Genomic DNA, 27,915 nt, shown 5'->3' on the forward strand with positions numbered 1-27,915 from the left:
TAAAGCAAAACTACTGGATGCACCTTTGCAGCAGGATGTGTTATTTGGAGTTAAGGCAGAAGAGGTATTAAAGAAAATGGAGGATAAGGCAAAATGTATGCAAACAGTGAAGGATTTCTTACAGGTTCAGCCTCCTCGATTTAGCAGAAATTGGCCAACAAAGAATTGGTCCTTTCCAGCTACAGACAGACCTCAAAGGGGCAGATACAGACGTCCAAGAGGTAGAGGTCAACCACAAGGTCCTTACACGCCTAGACAATGGGGTGCATCAGGCCAGAAAGAAGGGGAAGACAGGCCCCAACCATATAAAAAACAGCCCCAATGACTTCCCGCTACAGCTGCCAAACAGCTCTCTCTTGGCAGCCCCCTTGAGAGGAAAACTGGCACTTTTCTATCACAATTGGCATATGATCACCAAATACAAATGGGTTCTCAACATTGCATCTCAAGGTTACAGGTTCCACTTTCACACTCTGCCAAGGTTAAAAGGAATGCCAAATCTGCCACCAAATCAATGGGCAGAGGCTCAAAAACAAATGACAGCACTCATGGACATGAGAGCTATTCAAAAGGTACCGCTACAGGAGCAAGGACAAGGATGTTACTCAAGACTCTTTCTGGTTCCCAGAAAGGACAAAGCCTGGAGGCCCATTCTGGATCTTTCTTCTCTAAACACTTACCTGGATGTTCCGAAATTCAAAATGTTGACACTACAGCAGCTTCTTCCCATGCTGGGCAGGAAAGCTTGGCTCGTAACCTTGGACCTCAAGGAGGCATACCTGCGTGTCCCTGTCAGACAAAACTGCATAAGATACCTCAGATTCATAGCTGGTTCAATGCACTGTCAATTCTCTGCACTGCCCTTTGGCTTATCTACTGCGCCCAGGGTCTTCACAAAGTGCCTGGCACCAGTAATTGCATTTTGCAGACAGAAAGGAATTCAAATTTATCCGTACCTGGACGACTGCCTGATTCAAGCAGACAGCAAGGACATTCTTCTAAAGCATCTGGCGTTTGTGAAAAAGTTATTAAGTTGTCTAGGGTACACAGTAAATGAAAATAAATCAAAACTAGTGCCCTCACAAGAGATAATATTCCTGGGTGCCAGCTTGAATACAACGGCCCAGATGGCTTATCTCACGCCAGACAAGCAAGGACATCTGACTCAATACTTTCAATTGATGGCAACAAGAACCCATCTCCCTGCAAGAAAAATTCTGCAGGCCTTGGGTTACATGGCATCGTGCATGCTACTAATTCCATATGCCAGACTGCATATGAGGAAACTACAATGGTACCTAAAGAGTGTCTGGTCACAACACTGTCAAAGTTTGGAAACAGTTATACCACTAATTCCTTGCCTTCAACAGGAGTTTCGATGGTGGGCTCAAGCTTGTCACCTCAACAAGGGACAGCCTTTTACTCAACCCACAGCCAGGCAAACACTGACAACAGATGCATCGGATTACGCCTGGGGAGCACACATGGCAGGAAAATGTATTCAGGGCAAGTGGCCCAAAGAACAAAGGCATCTTCACATCAATCAAAAGGAGATGCTAGCTGTACAAAATGCCCTTACAGCCTTCAAGGACCTGCTTCATCCAGGACAACTACTACTAAAGACAGACAACACCACAGTTATGTGGTACATAAACAAGCAAGGGGGCACTCACTCATCCCCTGTGCAGACAAGCCATGACCTTGTGGAACACAGCTCTAAACTATCAAGTTCATCTGCAAGCACAATTCCTGCCAGGAGAGAAAAACACACTGGTAGACAACTTAAACAGAAACATCATGGATCCCCACGAATGGGAATTGAATCCACAAATATTCAGAATGATAACACAAGAATGGTGGAGCCCGGACACGGACACAGATCTGTTTGCATCCCCAATGAACTGCCAGCTACAGAAATTCTGCACAAGGACTTACCATCCAAAAGCATGGAAAGTGGATGCCGTCTCATTCAGCTGGAAAAACCTACAAGTATATGCTTTCCCACCACTACCTCTCCTTCCAAAGGTACTCATAAAAGCCAGGCAAGAAGAGCCAAAGATGATCCTGATTGCACCAGACTGGCCACGCCAGCACTGGTACCCAATCTTAAAGAACTTAGCACAAGGACCACCCTGGATTTTGCCACAAATCCCACATCTGCTGACACAGCACAACAATCAGATACTTCACAGCCAGCTAAAGACTTTAAACCTGGCTGCATGGAAGATTCCTTAGTTAAGCAAGCAATGCCTCTCTCTAAAGCTGTTATGGATGTCATTCTGGAGGCCAGAAGGCCTAGTACCAGGAAAGCCTATTCGGATAAATGGAAGAGATTCTGTGCCTGGAACCAGGCTCACAGCCTTGACCCTCTTGTCCCAAATATTCCTCAGATACTACAATATTTAACTGAGATGCTGGACAAAGGCCTCTCCTTTTCATCCATCAAGATCCACGCCTTTGCCATCTCCACTCATTACAACACGGATCCACCAATTTTCTCCAATCCTTTGCTCAAACAGTACCTCAGAGGGGCTAAAAACATAAGACCGCCCCGTAGAGCACCTACTCCAACTTGGGACCTCTTCGTGTTGGAAAAATTAACTTTACCTCCTTTTGAGCCAGCTAACACAGCAGATTTAAAATATATCTCCTGGAAAACTGCTCTGCTCCTGGCAATAACATCAGCACAAAGAGTTTCAGAATTACAGGCACTAATGGCAGTGGAACCTTTCATCATTTTCCACCAAGACAGGGTGTCTTTAAGAACTAACCCTACGTTTATGCCAAAGGTGGTATCAAGTGTGGCTCTAAACCAAACTATTCACCTGCCAACTTTTTATCCAAATCCACAGAATAAAGGGGAGAGATTACTGCATTCTTTGGACATACACAGGCAGTTACGCTTCTACTTGGACAAAACCAAAGCTTTCAGAAAATCTGAGCAATTATTGGTAGCATATGCTGCAGGAGCACAGGGAAAAGCCATTTCAAAACAGACTATTTCAAAATGGATAGGACACTGCATACGTTTCTGCTATACACACCATGGGAAACCTGTGCCTAACAGCATTCAATCTCACTCCACTAGGGCAACAGCCACTTCAACTGCTTTCCTCAGAGGAGTACCTACGAAAGACATTTTGGAAGCAGCAACTTGGAGTTCTGCACATACTTTTACCAAGCATTACCATCTGCCTCTATACTCTAAATCCAGAGCTGGCTTTGCCACTGCAGTGCTGCAGGGCCTTGTAGCCACCCCTAATGCCTTATAGAACCAGCCACCCTACCTCAGCTTTGGGATTCTACCCAAGTGTAATGACTGCAGCAGTGTAACACGATGAACATAGTACAGATGTCCTTCAAGGATGCATCTGCAGTCCTTACAAATGGGTTGTCCTGTCGTCAGGCAGCCCTTCGGTCGGCCGGATTCCAAAGTCTGGGTCTGGCCTCGGCTGGTGTCGCACTTCACCCGACGTCATCACTGCAGGTCTTCGGGTATAAAGGCATCAGCCGACGCCATTTTCCTCAGTCTTTCTTGCCGCGTGGCGCCCAAAGCAGAAGCTGTTCGCAAGTGCCGGTCGGTCAGATCCAGCGATTACTACTACCGAATACTACTTCGAAGACTTCTAAAAAGCTAAGTACCCCGTTGGGGACTCTTTCTTGCCTCAGCCGATGTCAGAAAAGTGAATAACTGTTTAACTTGTGGGAAACAAATACCTCATAAAGATTTCCACTCTTACTGCTTACCTTGTTTAGGCCCAGACCACGACGTAGCAGCTTGTTTAGCCTGTGCTTCCTTCAACCGACGAACGCTTAGGCGTCGGTCGGAGTTTGCTGAACAGTTTTTCGGCTCAGATTTTGCGTACATTATGCCGTCGGATCCTCCGACTACTCAAATTGTTAAGAAACGCAAAGAAAAGGACCGACACTCGCGGTCCGCGGTTTTGGCCAAAACCACGGTTAAGCAAACCGCGAGTGTCTCGGTTTCGGCCAAAACCGAGCAAACGGGTCAATCTTCAGCCGAATCCATGACTGCTACCCAGGCCCCTTCTACCCCAGTTGAATCGGCCTCTGAAGTTTTGCCTACTACTGTGGTTTCTCAAGAATTATCGGACACCATCCCTTTGGATGTCTCTACCCCAGCACGTGGTGCTGCTAGGCCTCCTGCAGCCATGTCTATAAAGGCCTTTGCCAGGGCTAAAGCAGCCACAACTGCTAAGTCTGTGCCTGTTAAGCCCCCCTCTCACAGGCCCAGTTCCAGTTCCCAAATGCTTACTCTGGCAGAGGATCTCATCTCTTTAATAAGGGGATCCCAATCTCACCCAGACAGGGCCTCTCAACCTCCAGACAAGAGACCTAGAGCAGAGCCCCCTGAGCCAGTGTCCTCAGATGACTCTTCTGATGATACAGACAATACAGACCATCCAGAGGCTCCTTTTTCTACCTATGAAGATTCCGATGCTGAAAAATCGATTCCTTCAGCCTCTGCACCAGAGGAATTTTCCTTTGGGGAAACCTTACATGCCATGAGAGAGCAATTCCAATGGCAGGGACAAGATTTCTCAGATTCAAGAAAAAGGCTTAGGACCTTTTTACATTTACCGCAACATAGGCCTTTAGCTATTCCTCCAGTTCTTCCTGTTGTGGATGATGCATTTAATGATGCTTGCACTGCTCCTGATACTTTACCTCCAGCCCCTGCTAAGCCCGATAGGTTTTACAGGGTCCCGGACACTCATAATCACTTATACAAGGCTCCTTTTGCAGATCCTGAGACTATCTCCCAGGGGCCTAAGGCAGTAGCTTCGACCTCAGCGAAAAACCCTCTCCCTTCTGAAAGGGAATCCAGGTCCTTAGAGAGATGGGGTAAAAAAGTATACACCTCTGCTACTCTTTCAGCTAGAACTTTGAACTGTCAGTTTCATATGATCCAATACCAAGAGTTTATGCTTGATCAGTTAACTAAGAAACTGTCCTCTGATGATTCCTTAGATAAGAAATATGTTCTAGAAATGGTGAATAACATTCAGCAGGTTAGTAACCATTCTTTAAAATGTGGCTATGATGCACTGGAGGCTTCATTTAGATCAGCCATGACTGGCACAGTTATAAGAAGGCATGCATGGTTGAAAGAACAGGTCTTGCCGGATCATGTTAAAGCAAAGCTATTAGATGCTCCTATGGAATAAGGTCAGTCTATTTGGTTCTCCTGCCCAACAGGTAATGAAGAAAATGGAAGAGAAGGCAAAATCTGTACAAACAGTTAAAGATTTCTTACAGGTTCAGCCCCCAAGGTTTAGCAGGAACTGGCCTTCCAAAAATTGGTCCTTTCCAGACTCCTCTAAAACTCAGAGAGGCAGGAATAGGCATTCAAGAGGCAGAAACCAATCCAGAGGAGGTGCCTACAGGGGACGCCAGTGGCAAGGCAATAACCAACGAGGCACAGATACAACCACTGCCACTGCAACAGGACAATCACAGTGACTTGGCTCTGACACCGCCTACCAGGGAACAAATAACAGCACCCTTAGGCGGAAAGTTAGCCTTATTTTCAAAAAACTGGCACTATATCACGAGACAAGTGGATTTTGCAAACTATAGACCAAGGCTACAGGTTTCATTTCCACACTTTACCAGTAAAAAGAGGAATGCCAAACCTACCACCAAATCAAAAGACAGAAGCTCTAAAACAAATAGCTCAATTAACAAAGATGAGAGCTGTGGAAAGGGTACCACCTACAGAACAGGGCAAGGGATTTTACTCCAGACTCTTCCTAGTACCAAGAAAAGAGAAAAGTTGGAGACCTATTCTCGACCTGTCCGCTTTAAACACATTCATCATTGTTCCAAAATTCAAAATGCTGACCCTACAGCAACTTCTTCCCATGCTGGGCAAGGAGTATTGGCTGGTAACTCTAGATCTCAAGGAGGCATACCTGCACGTCCCTATACGACCAAATTGCAGAAGATGCCTCAGATTTCTTGCAGGATCAGAGCATTATCAATTCTCAGCATTGCCCTTTGGCTTATCTACTGCTCAGAGTGTTCACGAAATGCCTGGCATCAGTAATCGCTCACTGCAGGCTTCAGGGAATCCAAATTTATCCATACCTGGACGACTGCCTGATACAAGCGGACAACAAAAACAAGCTGACACAAGACTTACAAAGAGTCATTTGCTTACTACAAGCCCTGGGATACACAGTCAATTTAAAAAAGTCAAGACTGATACCATCCCAAACAAGAACATTCTTGGGTGCAGAATTGGACACAGTAAAACAGATGGCATTCCTAACTGCAGAAAAACAAGAACAACTTCCTCTTTACTTCTTGGCATTAACAAAGCAGAACAAACTAACAGCAAGGAAAGTACTGCAGGCCTTGGGCTTCATGGCATCCTGCATAATCCTGGTCCCCCATGCCAGACTGCATATGAGAAAGCTACAGTGGTACCTAAAGAATTTATGGTCTCAACACAGGCACAGCTTAGAAACCGAAATACCACTAATCCCATGTCTGAAACAAGAGTTCCTATGGTGGGCTCAGGCATGCCAGTCAAACCCAGGTTTGACCTTCCACAGCATTCAACCAAGCCAAACCATCACAACGGACGCCTCAAACCTCGGTTGGGGGGCCCACATGCTGGACAAGTGCATTCAAGGCTTATGGACTCCAGATCAGCTGCACCTGCACATAAATCAAAAAGAAATGCTGGCAGTAAAACTAGCAATCCAGAATTTCAGACCATTCCTCAAAGAAGGACAATTGATGATAAGGACAGACAACACCACAGTCATGTGGTACATCAACAAACAGGGAGGCACTCATTCATACCCCCTATGCCGAATGGCTCTGGACCTATGGAATATGGCTCTGAGTTACAACATTCAGTTACAGGCAATATTTGTACCGGGAAAAGAAAACATCCTAGCAGACATGTTAAGCAGAACTACCTCGGATGCTCACGAATGGATGCTACACCCGGACATCTTCAAGACCATCACAAAGAAATGGGGAATGCCACAAATAGACCTATTCGCATCCCCACTCAATCACCAGCTCAAGAAATTCTGCACAAGGACATACCACCCACTTGCTTGGAAGGTGGACTCACTATCCTTCAGTTGGAAAGGCCTGACAGCATATGCATTTCCACCTCTTCCTTTGATGCACAAGGTACTACTGAAAATCAAAGAGGAACGTCCAAGGATAATTCTGATAGCTCCAAATTGGCCAAGACAACATTGGTATCCATTACTGAGGAGCATGTCTCGGGGGGAAACGTGGACACTACCCCTGATTCCTTTGATGTTAACACAGAGCAACTACAACATCCTGCATCCAAACCTGAAAACTCTGCAACTGACTGCCTGGAACATTTCATAAGAGCAACTAACCCAGATTTATCACAAAGGGTTAAAGACATTATCCTTGAGGCCCGCAGACCTTCAACAAGAAGGAACTATGCAGGAAAATGGAAAAGGTTTGTCATTTGGAGTACTGAAAGAGGGAAAGATGTGTCAAAGGTAGATATTGCCAACATCCTGGAATATTTGGCAGAGCTTCTCCATACAGGCCTGTCCTATTCCTCCATCAAGATACATGCATCAGCTATTTCTGCAGAATACAGCTTCGATCCCCCTGTCTTCTCACATCCTCTACTCAGGCAGTTTCTGAGAGGAATTAAGAATGTAAAACCTCCTAGGAAACCGCCATTACCAGCATGGGACTTGAACTTTGTGCTAGAAAAATTGACACTCCCTCCATTCGAACCAGCAGCAACAGCAGATCTTCAACACCTATCCTGGAAAACTGCTTTCTTGCTGGCAATTACTTCAGCAAGAAGGGTTTCGGAACTACAGGCTTTAATGGCAGTACAACCCTTCCTAATCTTCCATCAAGATAGAGTGTCCATGAGAACTAATCCTACATTTATGCCTAAGGTGGTATCCAGAGTGTCTCTAAACCAGGCAATCCACCTACCTACCTTCTTTCCCAATCCACAGAACAGGGGGGAAAGACTGCTGCATACCTTGGATGTACATAGACAGTTGCGCTACTACCTGGACAGAACCAAGTGCAATAGAAAAACTGACCAGCTTCTAGTGGCATATGCAACAGGAAGGGAAGGAAAAGCAATTTCCAAACAGACAATCTCCAAGTGGATAGGAAATTGCATACGATTCTGTTACTCCTACCATGGAAAGCAAATCCCACAGAACATAAGGCCTCATTCTACAAGGGCTACAGCCACTACCACAGCTTTCTTACGAGGAGTGGCTACCAAGGACATTATAGAGGCTGCTACTTGGACCTCCGTGCATACATTTGCCAAGCATTATAACTTACCTCTATACTCTAGATCCCGAGCAGGGTTCGCCACTGCTGTTTTGCAAGGGATCCTAACTACACCATAATTTCTTCTTCCTCCTCCCCTAGTTTGGCTATGGTATTCTACCCATTTGTAAGGACTGCAGATGCATCCTTGAAGGACATAGTACAGTTTTGTACCTACCATAAATGTAGATGTCCGAACAGGATAGCATCTGCAGTCAGGATTACCCACCCTCCTTCCCCTCTGTGGTACTCCTAGGGTATTTGCCCTCCTAATAGCTAGTTGGGGGGGGGGGATTTCTTATGGTGTATTTGTTTGTATATATGTACATACATGCTTGTTTTTTGTGTCTGCCTTCTATTTTTTTTTTGGAAACATTGGCATTTATCCAAAAATGTAGCTATCCAAGAGGGCAACTGGCATCTGGGGCAAGAAACACTGAGGAAAATGGCGTCGGCTGATGCCTTTATACCCGAAGACCTGCAGTGATGATGTCGGGTGAAGTGCGACACCAGCCGAGGCCAGACCCAGACTTTGGAATCCGGCCGACCGAAGGGCTGCCTGACGACAGGACAACCCATTTGTAAGGACTGCAGATGCTATCCTGTTCGGACATCTACATTTATGGTAGGTACAAAACTGTACTTTTTGTACCTACCATAAATCTAGATGTTCGAGTGTAGACACTGCTGCAGTCCAGATTACCCTCCCTCCTTCACCTCTTACTTGCTGGTACGTACCTATGTCTTCCACCCTTTACTACCTATGGGGAGTATTTGCTGGTAACTGAAAGTTGTTGATTGCTTTTCTTATGTATGTTTTATTAGCAGTTTGAATTGCCTACCTTTTGGGGGGCACCTGACATCTGGGGCAAGAAAAACTGAAGAAAATGGCGTCGGCTGCATCTTATATACCCCTGTCGCACTGACATCAGGGAGGAGGTGACAGCAACCGATGCCGGACCAAGACTTTGGAACTCAGGCCGACTGGGGAACTGCCTGACAGCAGGATAACCCAAGTGTAATGACTGCAGCAGTGTATACACTCGAACATCTACATTTATGGTAGGTACAAAACTGTACTTTTTGGGATTCAAGAAGTGTGATTCATGCTGTCAGAAAATGTCTCTGACAGATGGGCACACTTCTTGCGTCTACTGCTTAGGTGCAGTGCACCTGCAGGACTCTTGTTCTGTATGCCATGCATTTAGTCCGAGAGTTCTGCAGGAGCGTAAAAATAAGCTTATTCCTAGGGGTCTTTTAAAGCCCCAGGATTCACCTGCCAAGGCTCAGCTTGTGAAATCCCCAAAACCGACCAAATCGTCGGCTCCAAGCTCGGAGCCGTCATTGGTTCAGACTTTACCTGCCACTTCGGTTCCAGCCGGAATTGATGAGACTATCTCCCCGTCTGCTCCATCGGCATCTTCGGAGCCGTCACAGAGCCACAAGAGACTACTGAGGTCCCCTTCTCTGGAGTCCATACATTTGGCTTCTCGGTCTCCCCTGCTTAAGAGTGAGCACAGTCACAGATCTTCCCACTCCTCTCAGTCCTCTAGGCTCTTGGATCACGATGTGGAGAGAGTGGTCAGTAGGTTGCTGAAGTCGCAGGCACTTGCCAAGAAGTTGTCCAGCCCTCCTCAACAGGTGTCGGCTCCGTCCACTTCTGTCGATGTTCCTCCTCCGACTCCTTTGAGCTCGGAGCCAGAGTTCATTGGGGTTAGAGTCGTGGAACCATCAGCTCCGATAACTATTTCTCCTTCGGTTCTGTCGTCGGCTCCAATTCCCTCGATGGTACCGTCCGTTGAGGGATCTTGGTGCCGAGGCTCCCTTGTCGGCTCCGAGGGGGCGAGTGGCATCGGACCCTTGTCCGTCCCCGTTCTCCCTATCGGAGCTTCGGCACAGGTGAGTTCGGCTCCTACATCGGCCTCGGAGCCATCTCCCTCGGAGCGGAGATGGATTCCGATTTCCTCGGAACCGGATCCTTCTCTGCATCGTGGCAGGGATGCCTTCGATGTCATGAGGAGTGTGCTTTTCTCTGAGTCAGCTCCACAATCGACCCCATCGGCTTCGTCCCCTGTAGTGCCTGCGACAACCTCTGCTCCTCCTCCAGACCCCAAGCGTGGGTAACTGGCTCTCCAGGGCACCCCATTGGGTGTTTTCTCTTCTTCTGAGGCCTACCCTGATCATTCAGAGGAGCCCCCTCATAAGAAGAAGTGCAAGAGGAAGCACATTGACTCCCCTGAGTCTGTCACTTCTGATACAGACTTAGATGATTCGGAAGGGTCCCCGAGGTCCCCCTCTGAAGAGGTTTCCTTCTCGGACATCCTAGAAATGCTTAAGCAGAGGGGGAACTGGAGTCCCCTAGCCCCTACCGAGGATGAGTCTGTATTCCTGGATGCGTTCAGTTCCCGACCTTCCACCTCCTGGGTTTCTCTGCCTTTCGATCCACTCATGTCTGTGGTGGCTCGAAAGGCTTGGTCAGCACCGGATACAGTGGAACCAACCCCAAAGAGACCTAGCAAGTTTATCACTGCACCCCTTGATAAGCAGTTCCTTACCAAAGGTGTTCCTGTGGATGCCATGGTGGTAGCAGCAGCCACTAAAAAGGAGTTAGCGGAAACTTCGTCTGTCCATCCTCCTAACAAGGAGTCTAGGACTATGGATAGATACGGGAAGCAAATGTTTGCTTCAGCGACCTTTTCTATGAAGTCACTGAATTACTTATGCCATTTTACCCGGCTTCAGAGGGATCTCCTTAAAGAGCTCGGAGATACCCTTCAAGATCCATCAGCTGAAGGGGCTCAAGCTAAAGTGGCTTCCCAGCTGGTGACCCTTAATTCTGTAGTCAACTCCTCCATGAGGCTCATTTCCTATGCAGCCGATGGTGTGAGTAGAGCCGCAGGTACAGGCATGGCCCTTAGAAGGCACACATGGATGCGGCTGTGTAATTTTGCGGAACCCTTTAGAGCGTCATTCACCAACACCCCCTTTGACGGTTCCTTTCTTTTTGGACCACAGGTGAAAGACACTTTGACTAGGTGTGAGCAAGAAGGCAAGACTCTCTCTGCCGTGGGAGTCCATTTTTCCACTCCCTCCAGACCATACCCCAAGGGTCAGAAGAGTGGTAAAATGTGGTTCCAAAAATCCCAAGGAGCCCCGCCTGACACACGTAGCGGTTTTTCCTCCAGGGGCAGAGGAGGAAACAACAACAACAGACGCCGCCCTCGTAGCAGAGGGCATCTGCAGAACCAGGGCAGCAGAGAATCCTTCTCTGAGAAGCCCTTCCAGCATCCCTGAAGGGTTGCCTGGCTGCACGTCTCTGGAGGCAGTCGGGGGAAGACTTTCACTGTACCCAAAAGCCTGGCAAAGTTTAACGCAAGACAAATGGGTACAGTCAATTGTATCCGGAGGTTACAAAATCCCTTTTTCTCAGCCCCCCTTACCTTCAAGCAAATCCCTTCCAGATGTTCCACCCAATCTGAGGGACCAAGCAGTCATAGAAGTTTCAAAACTGCTAGAAAAAAGATTCATCCAGGAAGTCCCGGCAGACCAACACGGATCCGGAACTTACTCAAGGTTCTTTTTGGTAGCAAAAAAGACAGGGGACTGGAGACCGATTCTGGATCTCAGCAGACTAAACAAGTCTGTTCAAAGAACAAAGTTTTGGATGGTCACGCTACAGTCCATTCTACCCTTTCTGGTCAGGACAATTGGATGTGCTCCATAGATCTTCAGGATGCGTACTATCACATCAAAATGGACAGGTGCTCTGGGAGATTCCTTCACTTCCGGCTGGGAGCCAGTCATTACCAGTTCAGAGCTCTGCCCTTTGGTCTCACCACAGCCCTCAGGGTGTTCACCAAATGTATGGCAGTGGTCACGGCTCACCTGAGACGTCAAGGATTCCAGGTGTTTCCATATCTAGACAACTGGCTCCTCACTGCTACTACCAGGCATCAACTTCTGCAAGCCAGGGACTACACAATCACAATTTGCGCCCAGCTAGGCATTACAGTAAACTTCGAAAAATCTGCCTTGTTGCCCTGTCAATCTATCACCTATATAGGAGCAGACTTAGACACAAGGAACATGTCTGCAAGGCTTCCGCCAGACAGGGTATCTTTAATTCGCCAGCAAGTACAAATTCTAATGCAGAGCAAAAGGATCCAAGTGAGATTCGTCCTTCAAACTCTGGGTTCCATGGCAGCGGCAATTCTCCTAATCCCTCTGGCCCGTTTTCACATGAGAATCCTTCAGTGGCTTCTGTTCACACAGTGGTCTTTCCAACAGCTTCCTATGTCTCACATGATTATGATTACAGAAGCATGCAAAAGGCACCTTTCCTGGTGGATGGTCTCCCCACTAGTGTCTCGGGGCAGACCCTTCATTCAGACCCCTCTGGTTGCTACAGTGACCACGGATGCCTCCCTGATTAGGGGGGGGGGGGGCATTATCAGGGCAGGACAGTCCAAGGCACTTGGCAGCCTCACAAGTACCATCTGCATATAAATATCTTAGGAATGAGAGCCGTGCACGTAGCGTTGCAAGCTCTTCAGGACTCTCTTCCTTCTGGGACCATTGCAATTCCAACGGACAACGTCAGTGGTGTGGTACATCAACAAGCAGGGCGGAACCAGGTCCTACCCCCTATGTCGAGAAGCACTCAGACTCTGGCAGTAGGCGATTTCCTCCCAACGATTTCTGATTGCGACGCACATCCCTGGGAGGTCCAGCGTCATAGCGGACAGGCTCAGCAGAGCTATTCTCATGCCTCACGAGTGGTCTCTGAACCAGGTAGTTGCGGATCTGATCTTCCACAAATGAGGACAGCCTTGCTGTGTGACCTTTTTGCCACCCCCTTCAACAGCAAATGCAGCAACTTCTTCTCCCTCCTTCCGCTTCGTGGTTGTTCTCCCAGAGACGCTTTAGTCCATGATTGGCCTCAGAGACTTCTTTATGCCTTCCCTCCGTTTCCCCTGATACCGAAACATACAGAAAGCAATATCGTTGGGTTGCAGAATGATCCTCATTGCCCCCCTACTGGCCTTGACAGATATGGTTCCCATTCCTGCACCATTACCTTCTCGAGCAGCCTTGGACTCTGGATCCAATTCCACACCTACTGATTCATCAATCAGGCAGGCTGCATCAATCCCTTCAAACACTCCAGCTCACAGATTGGTTGCTCCACTTCCAACCTTAGCCAGGCTTCCCAGCATTTCCCCGGCCGTATGTGAAATTATTGTCCCCTCTCACAAGTCTGCCACTAGAAGGACTTATGCTAGCAAATGGAAACGTTTTTCTTGTTTGGCAGAGGCTAGGAACATAGATCCCTTTTCAGCCCCAGTCCACAAGATCTTGGAGTTCTCAGCAGAACTTTTTCATTCTGGGTCTACTTCTGCTACAATCAGGGTTCAGTTAGTGGCCATCTCAAACTTTCATGCTGGGTTGTCTAATGCAAACATTCTGTCTCATAAGCTATGTAAAGCTTTTCTAAGAGGGACTACTCTCCTTAGACCCCCAGTGAGAGATCCCCCTCCTCCTTGGGACTTAAACTTGGTACTAACCTCCTTAGTTATGCCCCCTTTTGAACCTGCAGCGTGCTGCTCCATTAAGTTCCTATCTTGGAAAACTCTCTTTCTGGTAGCTATTACTTCAGCCAGACGTGTCTCTGAACTTCAGTCACTATGTGTCCGTCCTCCATACTTAGTTTTTCATAAGGACAGGGTTGCTCTGAGGACTAATTCCTCTTTCCTTCCTAAAGTCTGCTCAGAAAATAATTTAAACCAATCTATAGACCTACCTGTGTTCTTTCCTAATCACACCAACAAGGCAGAATACAAATTACATCAGTTGGATGTTCATAGACAATTGCGTTTTTACCTGCATAGGACAAAAGATATAAGGAAGCCGGACCAACTATTCCTTTCCTATGCTCTGGGCAAACAAGGTCTCCCAGTTTCCAAAGTAACCTTATCCAGATGGTTGTCTCACATTATTACTTTTGTCTATCATCTGAGAAACAAAGAGTTATCTATCAGACCAAAAGGTCATTCTACAAGGGCTTTGGCCACCTCTGTAGCCTTCCAGTCTAGGTTGCCCATGGACTCTATCTGTGCAGCTGCTACGTGGGCAAATCCTCATACCTTTATTTCTCATTACAAGCTAGATATGGTCTCCAGGAGCAGTGCTAACTTTGGTTCCACTGTTCTGAAAAGTCTGTTCCAATGAGCCGCCCAGGATTGTAGGTGCTAAGGACGCTGTCCCAACTAGCAAGAACGAAGGCGAGATAGGCAACTTAACATAAAGAAGTTATGTACCTACCATAACGTTCCATGTTAGTTGTCTTCATCTCGCCTTTTTTCTTGCGTCCCACCCTCTATCCCCCTATCCTATTGGACCGAGAGGCATTCAAGTTTCACTGGCTGAGTGTTCTCTGGTTGTTTCCTCTATGGACTTACAGAGTATGACGGGTGTGCTCAACATTTTGTTTGGAGAGGTTCATTCTCTAGCTATGGCTAGGGTTAGCTATTTCAAACGAGATCTGGATAGCTAGCGCTAGGTATCATGGGATAAGGGGGTAGCCTCGAGCCAGTAAACCGCTCTCGACCTATAGAAGATGGCCGAGTCGGAGCCGAGGATCGGCTCCGATCCCAACCAGCAAGAAAGAAGGCGAGATGAAGACAACTAACATGGAACATTATGGTAGGTACATAACTTCTTTTTATTTAAGTATAACCTTCTGTGCTTCAAAAAAACACTTAATAGCTTCATTCATTCCTGTTTTAGTGTCAGCCTCTAGAATAATTTGCCAACGTTTCCCTCTGCACTAGCTAATTTTTAGAATGTCCACCCCTTAAGTCTAATTTTCCTTTCTCAAGAAAAGAAAAAGAAAACTTCTTCTGTTTCTTATAATCAACATTGTGGCTATAAAGAGAACTATTAAGCTCTTTCTTTTTAATATTATAAACTTGTTCTTGTATCCTTTCTAATAATGTTCTGGTAGTCATACCGACTTAGAAAGCTGTGCATCCACTGCACACCCCAATATACACAACCCCTTTAGTCCTGCAGTTAAAGGACCCTGGAACTTTCAATGTATGTGGAAACGTTTCTAAAGATATGAAGGGACCTTCTAATATGTACCTACAAAAATTACAATCTCCACATTTAAACATCCCCATGGTCTTACCTTTAAGCCCACTATCAACAAAACACATATGAAATTCAAGTAACTGTTTTTTCGATTTTATAAAGTATACATATATATACATAATTATTATTATTATCATTATTATTATGTATGCACACACACACAAACACACACACACAAGTGTGAATATGGTATGTGTGAGTGCTACAGTGGTTTGTATTGACTGAAATATGAGATGTAATTGTGGTAATGGTTTATTAAGAAATTCTTACATGCTTCTTAAACCACTGAATAATTTGTACTCAGATAATTTGTATGGGCCAGTTCTAGAACACACCTAGAAAAGAACTTCCTAAAACTGTAAACTTTGAGAGGTCATTTTTCAGAACAAGTCCGACAAGCTGATGGTGTCCATTTAACAACAGACTTAACTTTTTGAAAAAATAAAAAAAAAGTATATCGTAATTAACTGTTACTAGCACAGTTTGAACAGCTTTTTTTATGTGTGTAGTACACATTTATTGCAGTCATGCTTGAATGTAAGTAAAGGTAAATTGTACTTTGTCTTAACTTCTTTTGCTTTGATGCCCTCTTTAGATGTTTTAGATATTGCTGTCAGCAAACATGAGTTATTCTGCCTTCACGTGGATGGAAGGATTTCTCATTTTTACCTATTACCAGCAGAACGTTGTGTGGAACGTCTTATGAGGAGAGAAATGTGGGGCTTAGCAGCTACAGTGTGCCATCTTTTTAATCATTCCATTGTTTCCAGTAGGGTAAGTTGTACTATGATGCAAGGTGTCAGATTGACTTCATTCATATGCCATATGTACTTACAGGCTGTTCATTTCATGTCTTTTTTATTTTTGTCAGAATAGGCTTCTTGTAAATCTTGACTGTTTTGAAGACCATTGGGAGTCGATTAATCTCTTCTTTGCTAAAGTGTCATATCAGATGGTCTTTAATATTTCCATTTGTTTTCCAGCTATTCCAGTGTATAAGAATTTCATCTTATTCATAAGAGGTCACCTAGTAGCAGTTTGTCAACAGGTCAAGCAGAACACCCTAGTAGCTACTCTTTGTAACTCACAAGCCATACTGAAAGTACGATGTTCAACATACTCCCTTATTGGCGTATGGGGTAGTAGTGCCCTGCTACCCTATCTCTTATCTCTGGCAATCCACCAAAGCTCAGAGATTCTCCCCCTTCCTGTCTGTGGGTGTGATGAACCAATTGCCTGAGAGTACAGGGACTGCCTTTCAAACCCACAGACTGAACCCCCTCAATTTTTTAGTGCCACAGTAAGAGAAGACTATCTGAGAAGATTGCTTCTGCTGCTGAGCTGAGATAAGAAATCCTTTGGATTTTATTTTGTCCTCTGCCTTTTTCAATCATTGCTTAAATACTGCTATTTTTGACTGTATTTTCTGATTAGGAAATTTGTATATTCTTCTTTTTTTACTTTGACTAGCATATTGAGGCTTATGCAGTTGATTAAAAGCTTCATTTGGAATTTTTGACAGGAAACTTGCTGATATTGCATTTTTTTCTTTGGGGTTATGATTAAGGTGAATGAGCAGGATTACAGCATTTTAAATTATTTTTTTCATTGGATTTGCGATGTGGCACCATTTTGTACGTTAAACATTTCTGACAGGACATTTTTATCAGTTTATGATTTATTTCGTGTTTAATACTGTTTTAGACTGTATCTGTTCATTTTTACTGATGCTAGCATTTTTTTACAAAATTAAGGGACTTTTTGCATGTATTTTATGCTTGGAACTGTTATTGAGACTGTTATATTCTTTGTTGCAGTCTTTAGAGTAGTAACCTCTGCAGAAATAAACCTCAGATTGCTTTTGGTGCCATTTTGTATGTTAAACATTTCTGACAGAAATTTATCAGTTTATGAGTCATTTCTTGTCTAATAATGTTTGAGTGTTTTATTCTTTAGGTGCTGAAACTAGACTTCATTAAAATAGGGGAAATTTTGTGACATGTATTTTGTGCTTTGAACTGTGTTATTGAAAATGCTGTCATTTTCTAAGTGTAGTGTACAGAATAGTACCCCTACAGAAATAGTCTTTGTTATTTGGAGGAAGAATGGTAAGATTTGTCCATCCTTTTAATGAGCTGACTGTGCAGCTAGTATTTGGTATTGTGCTGGATAGTTTCCTTACCCTGACTTTATGGATTCAGATATGTTGCCCCACCACTACCATGTACCCCTTCTGTACCTAAAAAAACATAGAAATAAATCAGGAAATATGTGTCAGCCTATGGCTTATGACTCAGCAGTAGCCTTAAACTGGCTAATGGACCAATTGCCTTCTTTTGCCTGTAGGTCCCCTGGTCTGGTGTTAGTACGACAACTGTGTATGGCACAAGGGTCAGACACATCCTCTGGGGCTTTACCAGTGCCTGGGTCAGATATGGGAGAACCAAACTCTGTTTAGGTGCAGGGAAAGTCAGGGGTACAGAATCTTGCCAGTGTTGATAGGTCTCCCTCCGGGGATTCTTCCACTATTGTAATGCATGCAAAAAAAGAGACAGAAGATCCACCACATTTCAGGGCAACAGCCTCTGACTGGGTTTCCACATGAGTTGGTGGCTGTGGCCAGCTCCACTGTTCAAGTGGTTGATTACTGGGTGCAGACCTGGGTTTTGAGTAATGCCAGGGCTGGCACCCCTGTTCAGAATACAGGGATCCCGATTTTGAAAGGGATTCAGAATCGGGCATTTCAGAAATGTCAGAGTCTGGTCACTCAGCTTCCTCTGAGGATGCACAGGTGTAGAAAACCAAAGAGAGGTTTTATTTTTCTAAAATGCTGGTGAGATTTAGGGATGTATTCAACTGGGAGAAATATTTGTCAGCTCACAAAGGCAGCAGGGTATATGATTTTTTCGAAGATGAAGCCCTGGACGTGGCTACCATCCCTCCTTTAATCCCAGTGATGGAGGGTGATTTAAGAAAGCTTGCAGATGTTCTTTGTGTTTCACTGTTGCAGTCATCACATTTGGGTTATCCCTGCCAGGGTAGCCCTCGGGCGGCCCGAATACCAGAGACTTAGTATTTCTGCGTCAGTTGCTGTCGCTTGAAGACTGACATCAGGTTGTCACTGGTATAAAGTAAGGCAGCCAATGCCATTATATCAGTCTTTCTTGACATGGAGCCCGAAGCAGAAGCAGTTCACACGAGTGCCGATCGGCCGCTACCTGAGTTTCATCTACCGAATTGAAGTTGAAGTCTTCTAAAGCTAAGTACCCCACTGGGGATCCTTTTTTCTTGCACTAATCAATGTCAGAAAAAGTTAATAATTGTCTCGCCTGTGGAAAACAAATGCCACACAGAGAATTCCACTCTTACTGCATCACTTGTTTAGGCCCAGACCACGATGCCCCTCGTCTCTTCTGTGCTTTGTTCAACGCCAGAACTATCCATCGTCGGGCCCTTATTGTAGCCAGATATTTTCGCTTGCAGTCCTCGAATTCCAATATGGCTTCGGTAAGCCATCCGACAGCAGATCTTCTGAAAAAACATAAAGATAAAGACAGAGACAGACTGCACAGGTCCAAACCTACTGACGACGCTTTCATTAAGCTAGTTGTAAGTTCTCCGCTACTCAGTGAGGCGCTTTCACAGCCCCTGATGCCCGCTTCTGTTGAGTTGCAGGCTGCTACCGATACCCTTTCAGAGTCCGGTATGCTGCAAAACTCTTCTTCAACTAAGGATCCTGCAGTCGTCTCACCCTCGGATGGGTCTGGAGCCGGTGAGCAGGCACCAGCTTCCGAGGAAGTCCTTCGCTCTACAGAATCTCGACACAAACTGACATCATCTTTCACGACTACCGTTCTTTCTAAAACTACTGAGTTTCTAAGGCCCAGGGTACGAACTACACCCGAGAAACCGACGACCCAGTCTCAGGCACCTGTTACCTTGCCTCACTCTCAAATGCTTAAAATGGTGGAAGACATTAGCATGCTAATCAGGGGAGGTCCAGCTACCCCCTCCAAATGGAAAAGAGATCTGTCCCCTGTAGTTTTGTCTGAACAAGAGTCGGATGAATCTAATGCATCTGAATATGAAGACATGCAACCCCTTTCCACTTATGAGGATTCTGATGCAGAGAATTCCATTCCTATAGCCTCTTCCACAGTGGATTTTTCCTTTGGGGAAATCCTGCATACCTTAAGGGAGCATTTCCAGTGGGAGAGTCGGGACTACCCTCAGTCTAAAAAGAGACTCAGAGAATTCCTAGATCTTCCACAACACAGACCCTTAGCCATCCCCCCAGTCTTGGATGTTGTGGAGGATGTTTTTCTCAAATCCAGCTTGACTCCTGACGCCCTTCCACCTGCTCCCAGAAAACCACACAGGTACTATAGAGTCCCTGATTCACACAAATATATTTTTAAAAATCCTACAGCTGACCCTGAGGTAATCTCCCAAGGGCCAAAAGGGATTAAAGCAACCTCTACTAATAATCCCACCCCCTCAGACAGGGATTCATGAGGATTGGACACATGGTGTAAAAAAGTATACACCTCGGCTACTCTTGCTATCAGGGCACTAAATTGTCAGTTCCATATGCTGAAATTTCATCAACATACTTTGGAACTCCTTAAATAAAAAATGTTTTCCTTTCCTGCTTGGGTAGAATCTAAAGATTTACAAGATTTAATGCATTCTGCAAATCAAGTAACTAAACACACCTTGCACTGTGGTTTTGACACCCTAGAAGCTTCTTGAAGGGCAGCAAGTCACAGGATCTGTCATTAGAAGGCATGCATGACTTGAGGAACAGCCCCGACCAGACCATGTCAGATTTAAATTGTTGGACGCCCTCTTGCACAAATAACTTATTTGGCACTAAGGCAAAAGAGGTCTTAAAAAAGTTGGAAGAAAAAGCAATACCTATGCAAACAGTTAAGGATTTCTTGCAGGTCCAGCCCCCTAGGTTCAGCAGGCATTGTCCCCCCAAGCACTGGTCCTTTTCTGCTCCCAGTAAACTGGCCCAGCTGAGGTCCCGTGGAAGCAGACCCCCCAGACAGCAGACCCAGGGAATGCAGAGATCTAAGCAGTGGACTACATCCACTTCAAACCCAGGGAGTTCTGAGACACCCCCTTATGGTAAGAAGTCACAATGACTCACCACCTCCACCCCCTCCATCTGCCCACCTTCACTTAACCCTAGGAGGAAAACTCTCCTTTCACTCAAGCACCTGGACCACCATTACCAAGGACCACTGGGTTCTGAACATTGTGTCTCAGGGATACAAATTTTCCTTTTTACACCCTTCCATCCCAAAAAGGGTTCCCAGATCTACCACCAAATCAGTGGGCAGAGGATCAAAAGCAAATCCTTTCCCTGCTCTCTATGAGGGCAATAGAGCACGTTCCTGCAGAACAGATAGGCCAAGGCTTCTACTCCAGATGGTTTCTGGTGCCCAGAAAAGTGGGCACCTGGCACGCCAGCCTCGATCTATCCATTCTAAACACCTTCCTGGTGATTCCAAAATTCAAAATGCTTGCCCTTCAGCAGCTGCTATCCATGCTTATTCAAGGATGCTTGGCTTGCCACCTTAGATCTAAAAGAGGCCTACCTCCACATTCCTATCAGGGTATCATGCAGGAAATATCTCAGCTTCAGGGCAGGATCTCAACACTTTCAGTTATCTGTGCTTCCCTTTGGCTTATCTACTGCTCCCAGAGTTTTCACAAAATGTCTGGCTCTGGTCATTGCCTTTGGCAGACAAAAAATATTCAGATTTACCCATACTTAGATGACTGCCTCATTCAGGCAGACAGCCAGGAAAAGCTGCTCAAGCACCTGGCCTTTGTAAAGAACCTACTAACCTCCCTAGGGTACACAGTTAATGAAAAGAAATCCAAACAGGTGCCCACACAAAGGATAATATTCCTGGGAGCAAGTCTAGACACAGCATCCCAGATGGCATACCTTACTCCAGAGAAACAAATTTTCCTGACAGCCTACTTCTCTTAGCTAGCCACCAGACCCCAGCTAACTGCAAGGAAGATCCTGCAAGGTCTGGGGTTCATGGCATCTTGCATACTACTCATTCCATATGCCGGACTGCATATGAGGAAATGTCAATGGTACCTAAAGAGCCTTTGGTGCCAACACTCTCAGGATATGGAAACTCTTCTACCTATAATTCCATGCCTCAAAAGAGAGATTTTTTTTCAATAAGAGAATGCCTCCCTCCGCTGCCCTGACCCTCGCTACAGATGCATCAGACTACGCTTGGGGTGCACACCTTGACGGCAGGTGCATACAGGGCCAATGGAGCCCACAGCAAATCCCTCTGCACATCAGTAAAAAAGAGATGATGGCTGTGCAGTACGTCTTGATAGCTTTCAAGGCCATGCTCTCTCCAGGGGCTCTCCTGATCAAAACAGACAACACCACTGTGATGTGGTACATCACCAAGCAGGGAAGGACTCACTCCTACCCTTTATGCAGGCTGGCCGTGACCCTTTGGCACACAGCCTTTGCCAATGCAACTACACCTGTTAGCACAATTCCTACCAGGCTCTCTTAACTCTCTGGCAGACCAATTAAGCCGAAATATTCTGGACCCACATGAGTGGCAACTCAACAGAAGTACCTTCACCCTAATAACTCAGAAATGGGGAACCCCCGAAGGTCGACCTCTTTGCCTCCCACACCAACCATCAGCTCAGCAAATTCTGCACCAGACAACATCACTGCATGGCTTTGAAAGTGGATGCCTTGTCCTTCCCCTGGGTCAGTCTATCGGTGTATGCCTTTCCTCCCCTCCCTCTCATCCCCAGGGTACTGCTCAAAATAAGGGAGGAAAAACCAAGGACCATTCTGATAGCTCCAGACTGGCCCCGGCAGCACTGGTACCCATTGCTGTTCAGCCTGTCCCCACTCCCCCCCGGCATCTTCCTCAAATTCCAAACCTCCTGACCCAGAGGGAAGGGGAATTCATGCATCCCCAATTGCAGACTCAATTTGGCAGCTTGGCTTATTCTCTAAGCCTGAACCAATCTGCCAACCTCAGTAAACAGGTTCTGGATGTTATCAGTGAGGCTAGACGTCCTAGCACTAGAAAGTCTTATGCTCACAAATGGAAAATGTTCTGCGCCTGGATCCAGGGTAAGGGAGCCAATACAGCACAGCCCTCCCTCCCTCTCATCCTGGATTACTTAGCTGACCTACTACACAGTGGCCTCTCTTTCTCCTCTATAAAAATTCATGCCCCTGCTATTTCTGCCCATTTACCCTGCTATTTCTGCCCATTTACCCACTGAGCAGCCCCTTTTCTCACACTCTTTGATCAAACAGTTCCTAAGAGGGGCTAGCAACTTGAGGCCACCCAGAAGGGCACCAGCACCAGCTTGGGACCTTAACTTTGTTTTGGAAAAGCTCACCCTGCCACCTTTCGAACCAGCTTCCTCTGCAGAGCTAAAATTTCTCTCCTGGAAAACAGCATTCCTTCAGGCCATCACTTCAGCCAGAAGAGTCTCTGAGCTGCAAACACTCACGGCTGTGGAACCCTTCATCATTTTCCATGCAGACAGGTTATCCCTCAGATCTAACCCATCCTTTATGCCCAAAGTGGTTTCCAGTGTGGCTCTCAACCAATCCATTCATTTTCATTTTTCCCAATCCACAGAACAAGGGGGAAAGGATTCTTCACTCTCTAGATGTGCACAGACATATCAGATTCTATCTTGACAGGACCATATCCTTCAGAAAGGGTGATCAATTGCTGGTTAGCTTTGCTACATGGGCAGAAGGCAAAGCCATCTCCAAAAAACAATTTCAAAATGGATAGCACACTGCATCCATTTCTGCTACAAACAGCATGAAAAGCCTCCCCCAAGGGGTCAGGACACACTCCACCAGAGCAGCCTTCACCTCTGCAGCTTTCCTCAGAGGAATTCCCCACCAGCGACATCATGGAGGCTGCCACCTGGACATTTGTTCCCACTCTTACCAAGCATTACCACCTGCCTCTTTTCTCCAAATCCAGGGCAGGGTTCGCCTCTGCAGTCTTACAGGGCATCCTAGCCAGCCCCTAGTTGCATTGACTGCCTCCACCCTTTTCCTCAGCTTTGGGAATCAACCCAAATGTGATGACTGCAACAGTGAAACACGAAGAACATAGTACAGTTGTGTACATAAATGTAGATGTTCGGATGTATTCACTGTTGCAGTCCTGGTTCCTACATCCCCCTTTCTTCTCTATCTTCTCTTTCTCCTTTTATTTCTATTCTAACTTGTTGTTCTTCTTAACTTACAAGGGATTTTTTTTTGGTATTTATTTACCACTGGTGGGGTTTCTTCCACCAGAACCTGGCATCCTACTTCTAGGCTCCTGACAGGTTATGGCAAGAAAAACTGACGTAATGGCATCTGCTGCCTTATTTTATACCACTGACGACCTGACGTCAGTCTTAAAGTGACAGCAGCTGACACAGAAGTACTAAGTCTCTGGTATTCAGGCCGGCCAAGGGCTACCCTGGCAGGGATAACCCAAATGTGATGACTGCAACAGTGAATACACTGGAACATCTACATTTATGGTAAGTGCACACAACTGTACTTTCTCCTCTATTGAATGCGTTATTGCTTAAAAAAACATGTTTAAAAAATTCAGGGTATGCTCAACCATGCCTGGTTTCCAAACCTTCTTGTCTGCAGATCCTGATGCTGTGTCCCCAGAGACATCTTCGAACAAAAAGGCTATGTCTTCGTCAAACCCAGTCCTTTCAGATAAACTAGACAAGTGGCTAAAATCTCACGGAAAGAAGCTGGTACTGTGCAGCACAGTTGCCTTTAAGGTGTTTTAATGACCAGTATTTTATGTGGAAGTTTGTGTTGAGTATATATGTAGCTTAGACAAATTTGTTGCATCATTACCTGCTGGTCAAAAAGTTTTTGTCAAGGATACTGTGTTTAGTATTTCTCAAGTGCCTAAACATGCTTTAAATAGTTCCTTGGAAGTGGTCTATACTGTTTCTAAAAATACAGCAACATCGATGGTGATAAGGAGGTATGCCTGGTTCCACAGTCTTTTCTGGTGAGTTAAAAAATGAGATTATGAATACTCCACCTTATTCTGATGGTGTGTTTGGTACAGCAGCTAATCATATCCTTAAACATTGTGATGACAGAGGTAAACTGATGGAATGGGTGCCTAAAATGTTCCATATTCCCCATTTTCCCTCCATTAAGCAGGAGAATTTTTGATGGCCCAACAAACCGAAATCCCTGCCAAACAAAAGCCAAGGCACCAAAAGGAAATGGCTGGATAAGAACTCTACCAAACATAAAAAGAGGGGTTCCTTTCCCAAAAAGGATAGCCCCCTTCACACCTGTGACTATATCTAGGTGCTGCACACATCTTCCCAAAGTCTCCCTTTCGATGCCCCATCTCATTAGTTAGGTCACAAGAAGGTGTCTTGGTCATCAGTAGTTTCCGACAAATGGTGCTAAACATTGTTTTTTTTCATCACCTTTATTGAATTATAACTTGTGACATAAGCAAATTTACATTTATACAAAAGTAATCAAATTGTATTAAATTAACATTAGCAAATGTATTTCACATATATTGCTATATATCTTATAACATAAACAACATTGCATAAATTATCCCGTTTCTGCCCCTTTTTTAAACAAGAAACATCTTTAATAAACCATTGCTTACGACATAAGCAATCATACATTTATATAAATGAAAGTGAACCACACCAGCACAATCCTAGTTGCAAGCATTTTACATCACAAACCATACTGACATACTCCCAGTTGCAAACTTATAACCTACCCAGTCATTTTCAAACATTACATAGCTCATTTAAGTCCTGCCTTCTTTTAAACCTCATTCCTCCCCGTCTGTATTGTTCCCACAGTTCCCACTTTCTCCTATGTAGTTTGCTCCTACCCTTTTCTAAAGATCTCAATTCCAGTTGTTTTATCTCCTTTACCATACTCACTATTTCTAATATAGTTGATTTAGATTTTGATTTCCATTTTCTAGAAAATTGCTTTTTTGGCAGCCACCATAATTAGACACAGCAAGGCCTTACCATGTCTAGGCAGTTCTGATTCTGTATCATAGCTCAGAAAAATCATCTCCCTCATCACACCAATCCTGTAACTCAGGGTCCTCAACATTGCTGGCAGAGATCACAAGTGGCATTGGAAGGATCATCCACCTCAGTTTAAGGGGGTGCCCCCTCACCTGCCAGAGCAGACCTTGTTATTCTGTCTTGTACTCCAGCAAATGCTGGACTCGTGTGTCATAAAACTGGTCTCTCCTTCAGAAAGAATGAAAGGGTTCTACTCCATAATTTTCCTGTTTCTCAAAAAAGAGCTGTCATGGAAACCGTTGTTGGACCTATCCTTTCTAAATACTTTTGTCAAGGTCCCAAGTTCAAGATGCTCACCTTACAAGACAGTGCTTTCTCTTTTGCTGGACCACTTATTCATGCTAGCCCTTGACTTAAAGAATCTGTATCTCCAAATCATCATTGCTTATCCCTTCAGGAGATATCTGAGATTTGTTCTGTCTGGTTTGCACCATCAGTTTTTCTTTGTTAATGTTTGGGCTATCCTTTTTACCTCAAGTGCTTACCAAATGCCTTGCTTGGTGGTGGTTGACTGCCAGATTCTCTGCATTCACATCTCTACTTAACAGGTCAACTTGCTGATCTGTGCAAGGCCTGTATCCAGGTGTATTGAATCACTAGAGAAGGTCTCGACCTTACTGTCCCACCTAGAATTCTAGTTGAATCTTTGGAAGTTGTTCCTGATGCTCTTGCAAAGACTAATCTTTATGGTGTGCTGTATTGACTCTGAGAAAAGCATGGCCTTTCTTCCAGTTAAGGTGCATTTATTTAGCAGCCATCTCTGTTTGTCTGCCAATGGATCCCCTCTTTCTTGTTGTCTTTTGGTAAAACGGATCATGAAAGGAGTACTGCATATGAGACCCCCTCACTAGCAAATTCCTCTTTGGTGTCTCATCTGTATTCTAGACAAATTGATCTTACCACCTTTTGAACCTAGTACTCAGGCTGATCTGAACTTATTTGAAAACTACTATGCTTTTTGATCTGACATCTGCAGGGTGAGTCTCTGAACTGCAAGTTGTCGTGGTGGGACAGCCTTACCTGATTTTCCCTTGGGATAGGGTTGTGTTACTCACTAACTCCTCTTTCATGCTGAAATTGGTCTCAGAAATCATCCTCAATCAGTATGTTAACCTTCCTGTGTTCTTCCCAGAACCTAAGAATAAGGGAGAGATGATACTTCATACCGTATACATGCATCACTAGCTCAGGTATTACCTTGACAGAACAAAATCCTTTAGGAAGGTTGAAAGGCTTTTTATTTCCTACACAGGGGCAAAGAAGTGTCAACCTGTCTCTAAACAAACTATTGCATGTCGGTTGTCCTGCGGTACTTTTTGTTACACCCACCATGGCAGGGCGAATCCAGGGAAGATGAAGGCACATTCCACCTGGGCCTTTTCCACTTCATTGCCATATTGGAAAGGAGTGGACTCGAAGTATTCAAGAGGGAGCATCTTAGTCCAGTGTCTATACCTTTACAATGTACTGCAAGCTGGATGCATTTTCAAAATTCATAGTAGACTTTGCTAGGACCATTCTCCAGGGGCTCTTGGAACCCTTATCCTTCCTTCCAGTTTGGGTAATCTTTGGGAATCTACCCATATGCCAGTAATGCAGTGTGTTTGTTGCACATAGTACAGCTGCATAAGTCGTACTTAACTGTAACAGTAGATGTTCGTAGAACACACTGCCTTACTGGCAGTACCCACCCACCATCCTCCTGGTTTGGATGTACATAATTTGGGGTTGGAGTTGCCATTGAGTTATGCTGTGTGTGTGTGTGTGTGTGTGTGTGTGTGTGTGTGTGTGTGTGTGTTTGGTTTGGAACAGTAGGTGTTCACGATTGAGTTTTCATCTTTTCTTCCTTCTGGAACCTAGAAAACTGAAAGAGTTCTGTCTGTGGGTCTGAAAATAGTCCCTGTACTTTCAGATGATTTGTCCGTCACACCCACAGACGGGCGGGGGAAGAGCTCAGAGCTTTGGTATAGTAGTACAACACTACTACTACTCTTATGCCAGTAAGGCAGTGTGTTCTGTGAGCATCTACTGTTACAGGTGAATAGGATTTGCGCAACAGTGCTTTATGTTCCTTTCCAACAGAACCATCATTCTACTTCTTTTTAGTAGAATTTGAAATAAATCTCTTAATTCTGACATTAATTTACATTTTCTGAAGCAGCCACATTAAATCAGCTGCTGACATCACAAAATGTAACCTGTATTTTTATAGATTTCCTATAAATACTGCAGTATTCTGAGCTGTTGACATGTTTTGACTCATTGAGTCTTCAG

General features: G+C 45.1%; 1 protein-coding gene across 2 annotated transcripts in view; it reads left to right on the plus strand.

Moving 5' to 3' along the window:
- HPS5 (HPS5 biogenesis of lysosomal organelles complex 2 subunit 2) overlaps positions 1-27,915 on the plus strand; it is a 1,422,788-nt gene that overhangs the window by 599,220 nt on the left and 795,653 nt on the right. For both annotated transcript variants that reach the window (XM_044059074.1, XM_044059075.1), the window contains exon 10: positions 16,085-16,263. In XM_044059074.1, the coding sequence (XP_043915009.1) occupies positions 16,085-16,263 (179 nt within the window). The remainder of the gene's footprint in view (positions 1-16,084; positions 16,264-27,915) is intronic.

Source organism: Protopterus annectens, chromosome 17.part0 (assembly GCF_019279795.1).
Source record: "Protopterus annectens isolate FY-2018-M chromosome 17.part0, PAN1.0, whole genome shotgun sequence".
In the NCBI taxonomy this organism is placed as follows: Eukaryota; Metazoa; Chordata; order Ceratodontiformes; family Protopteridae; genus Protopterus; species Protopterus annectens.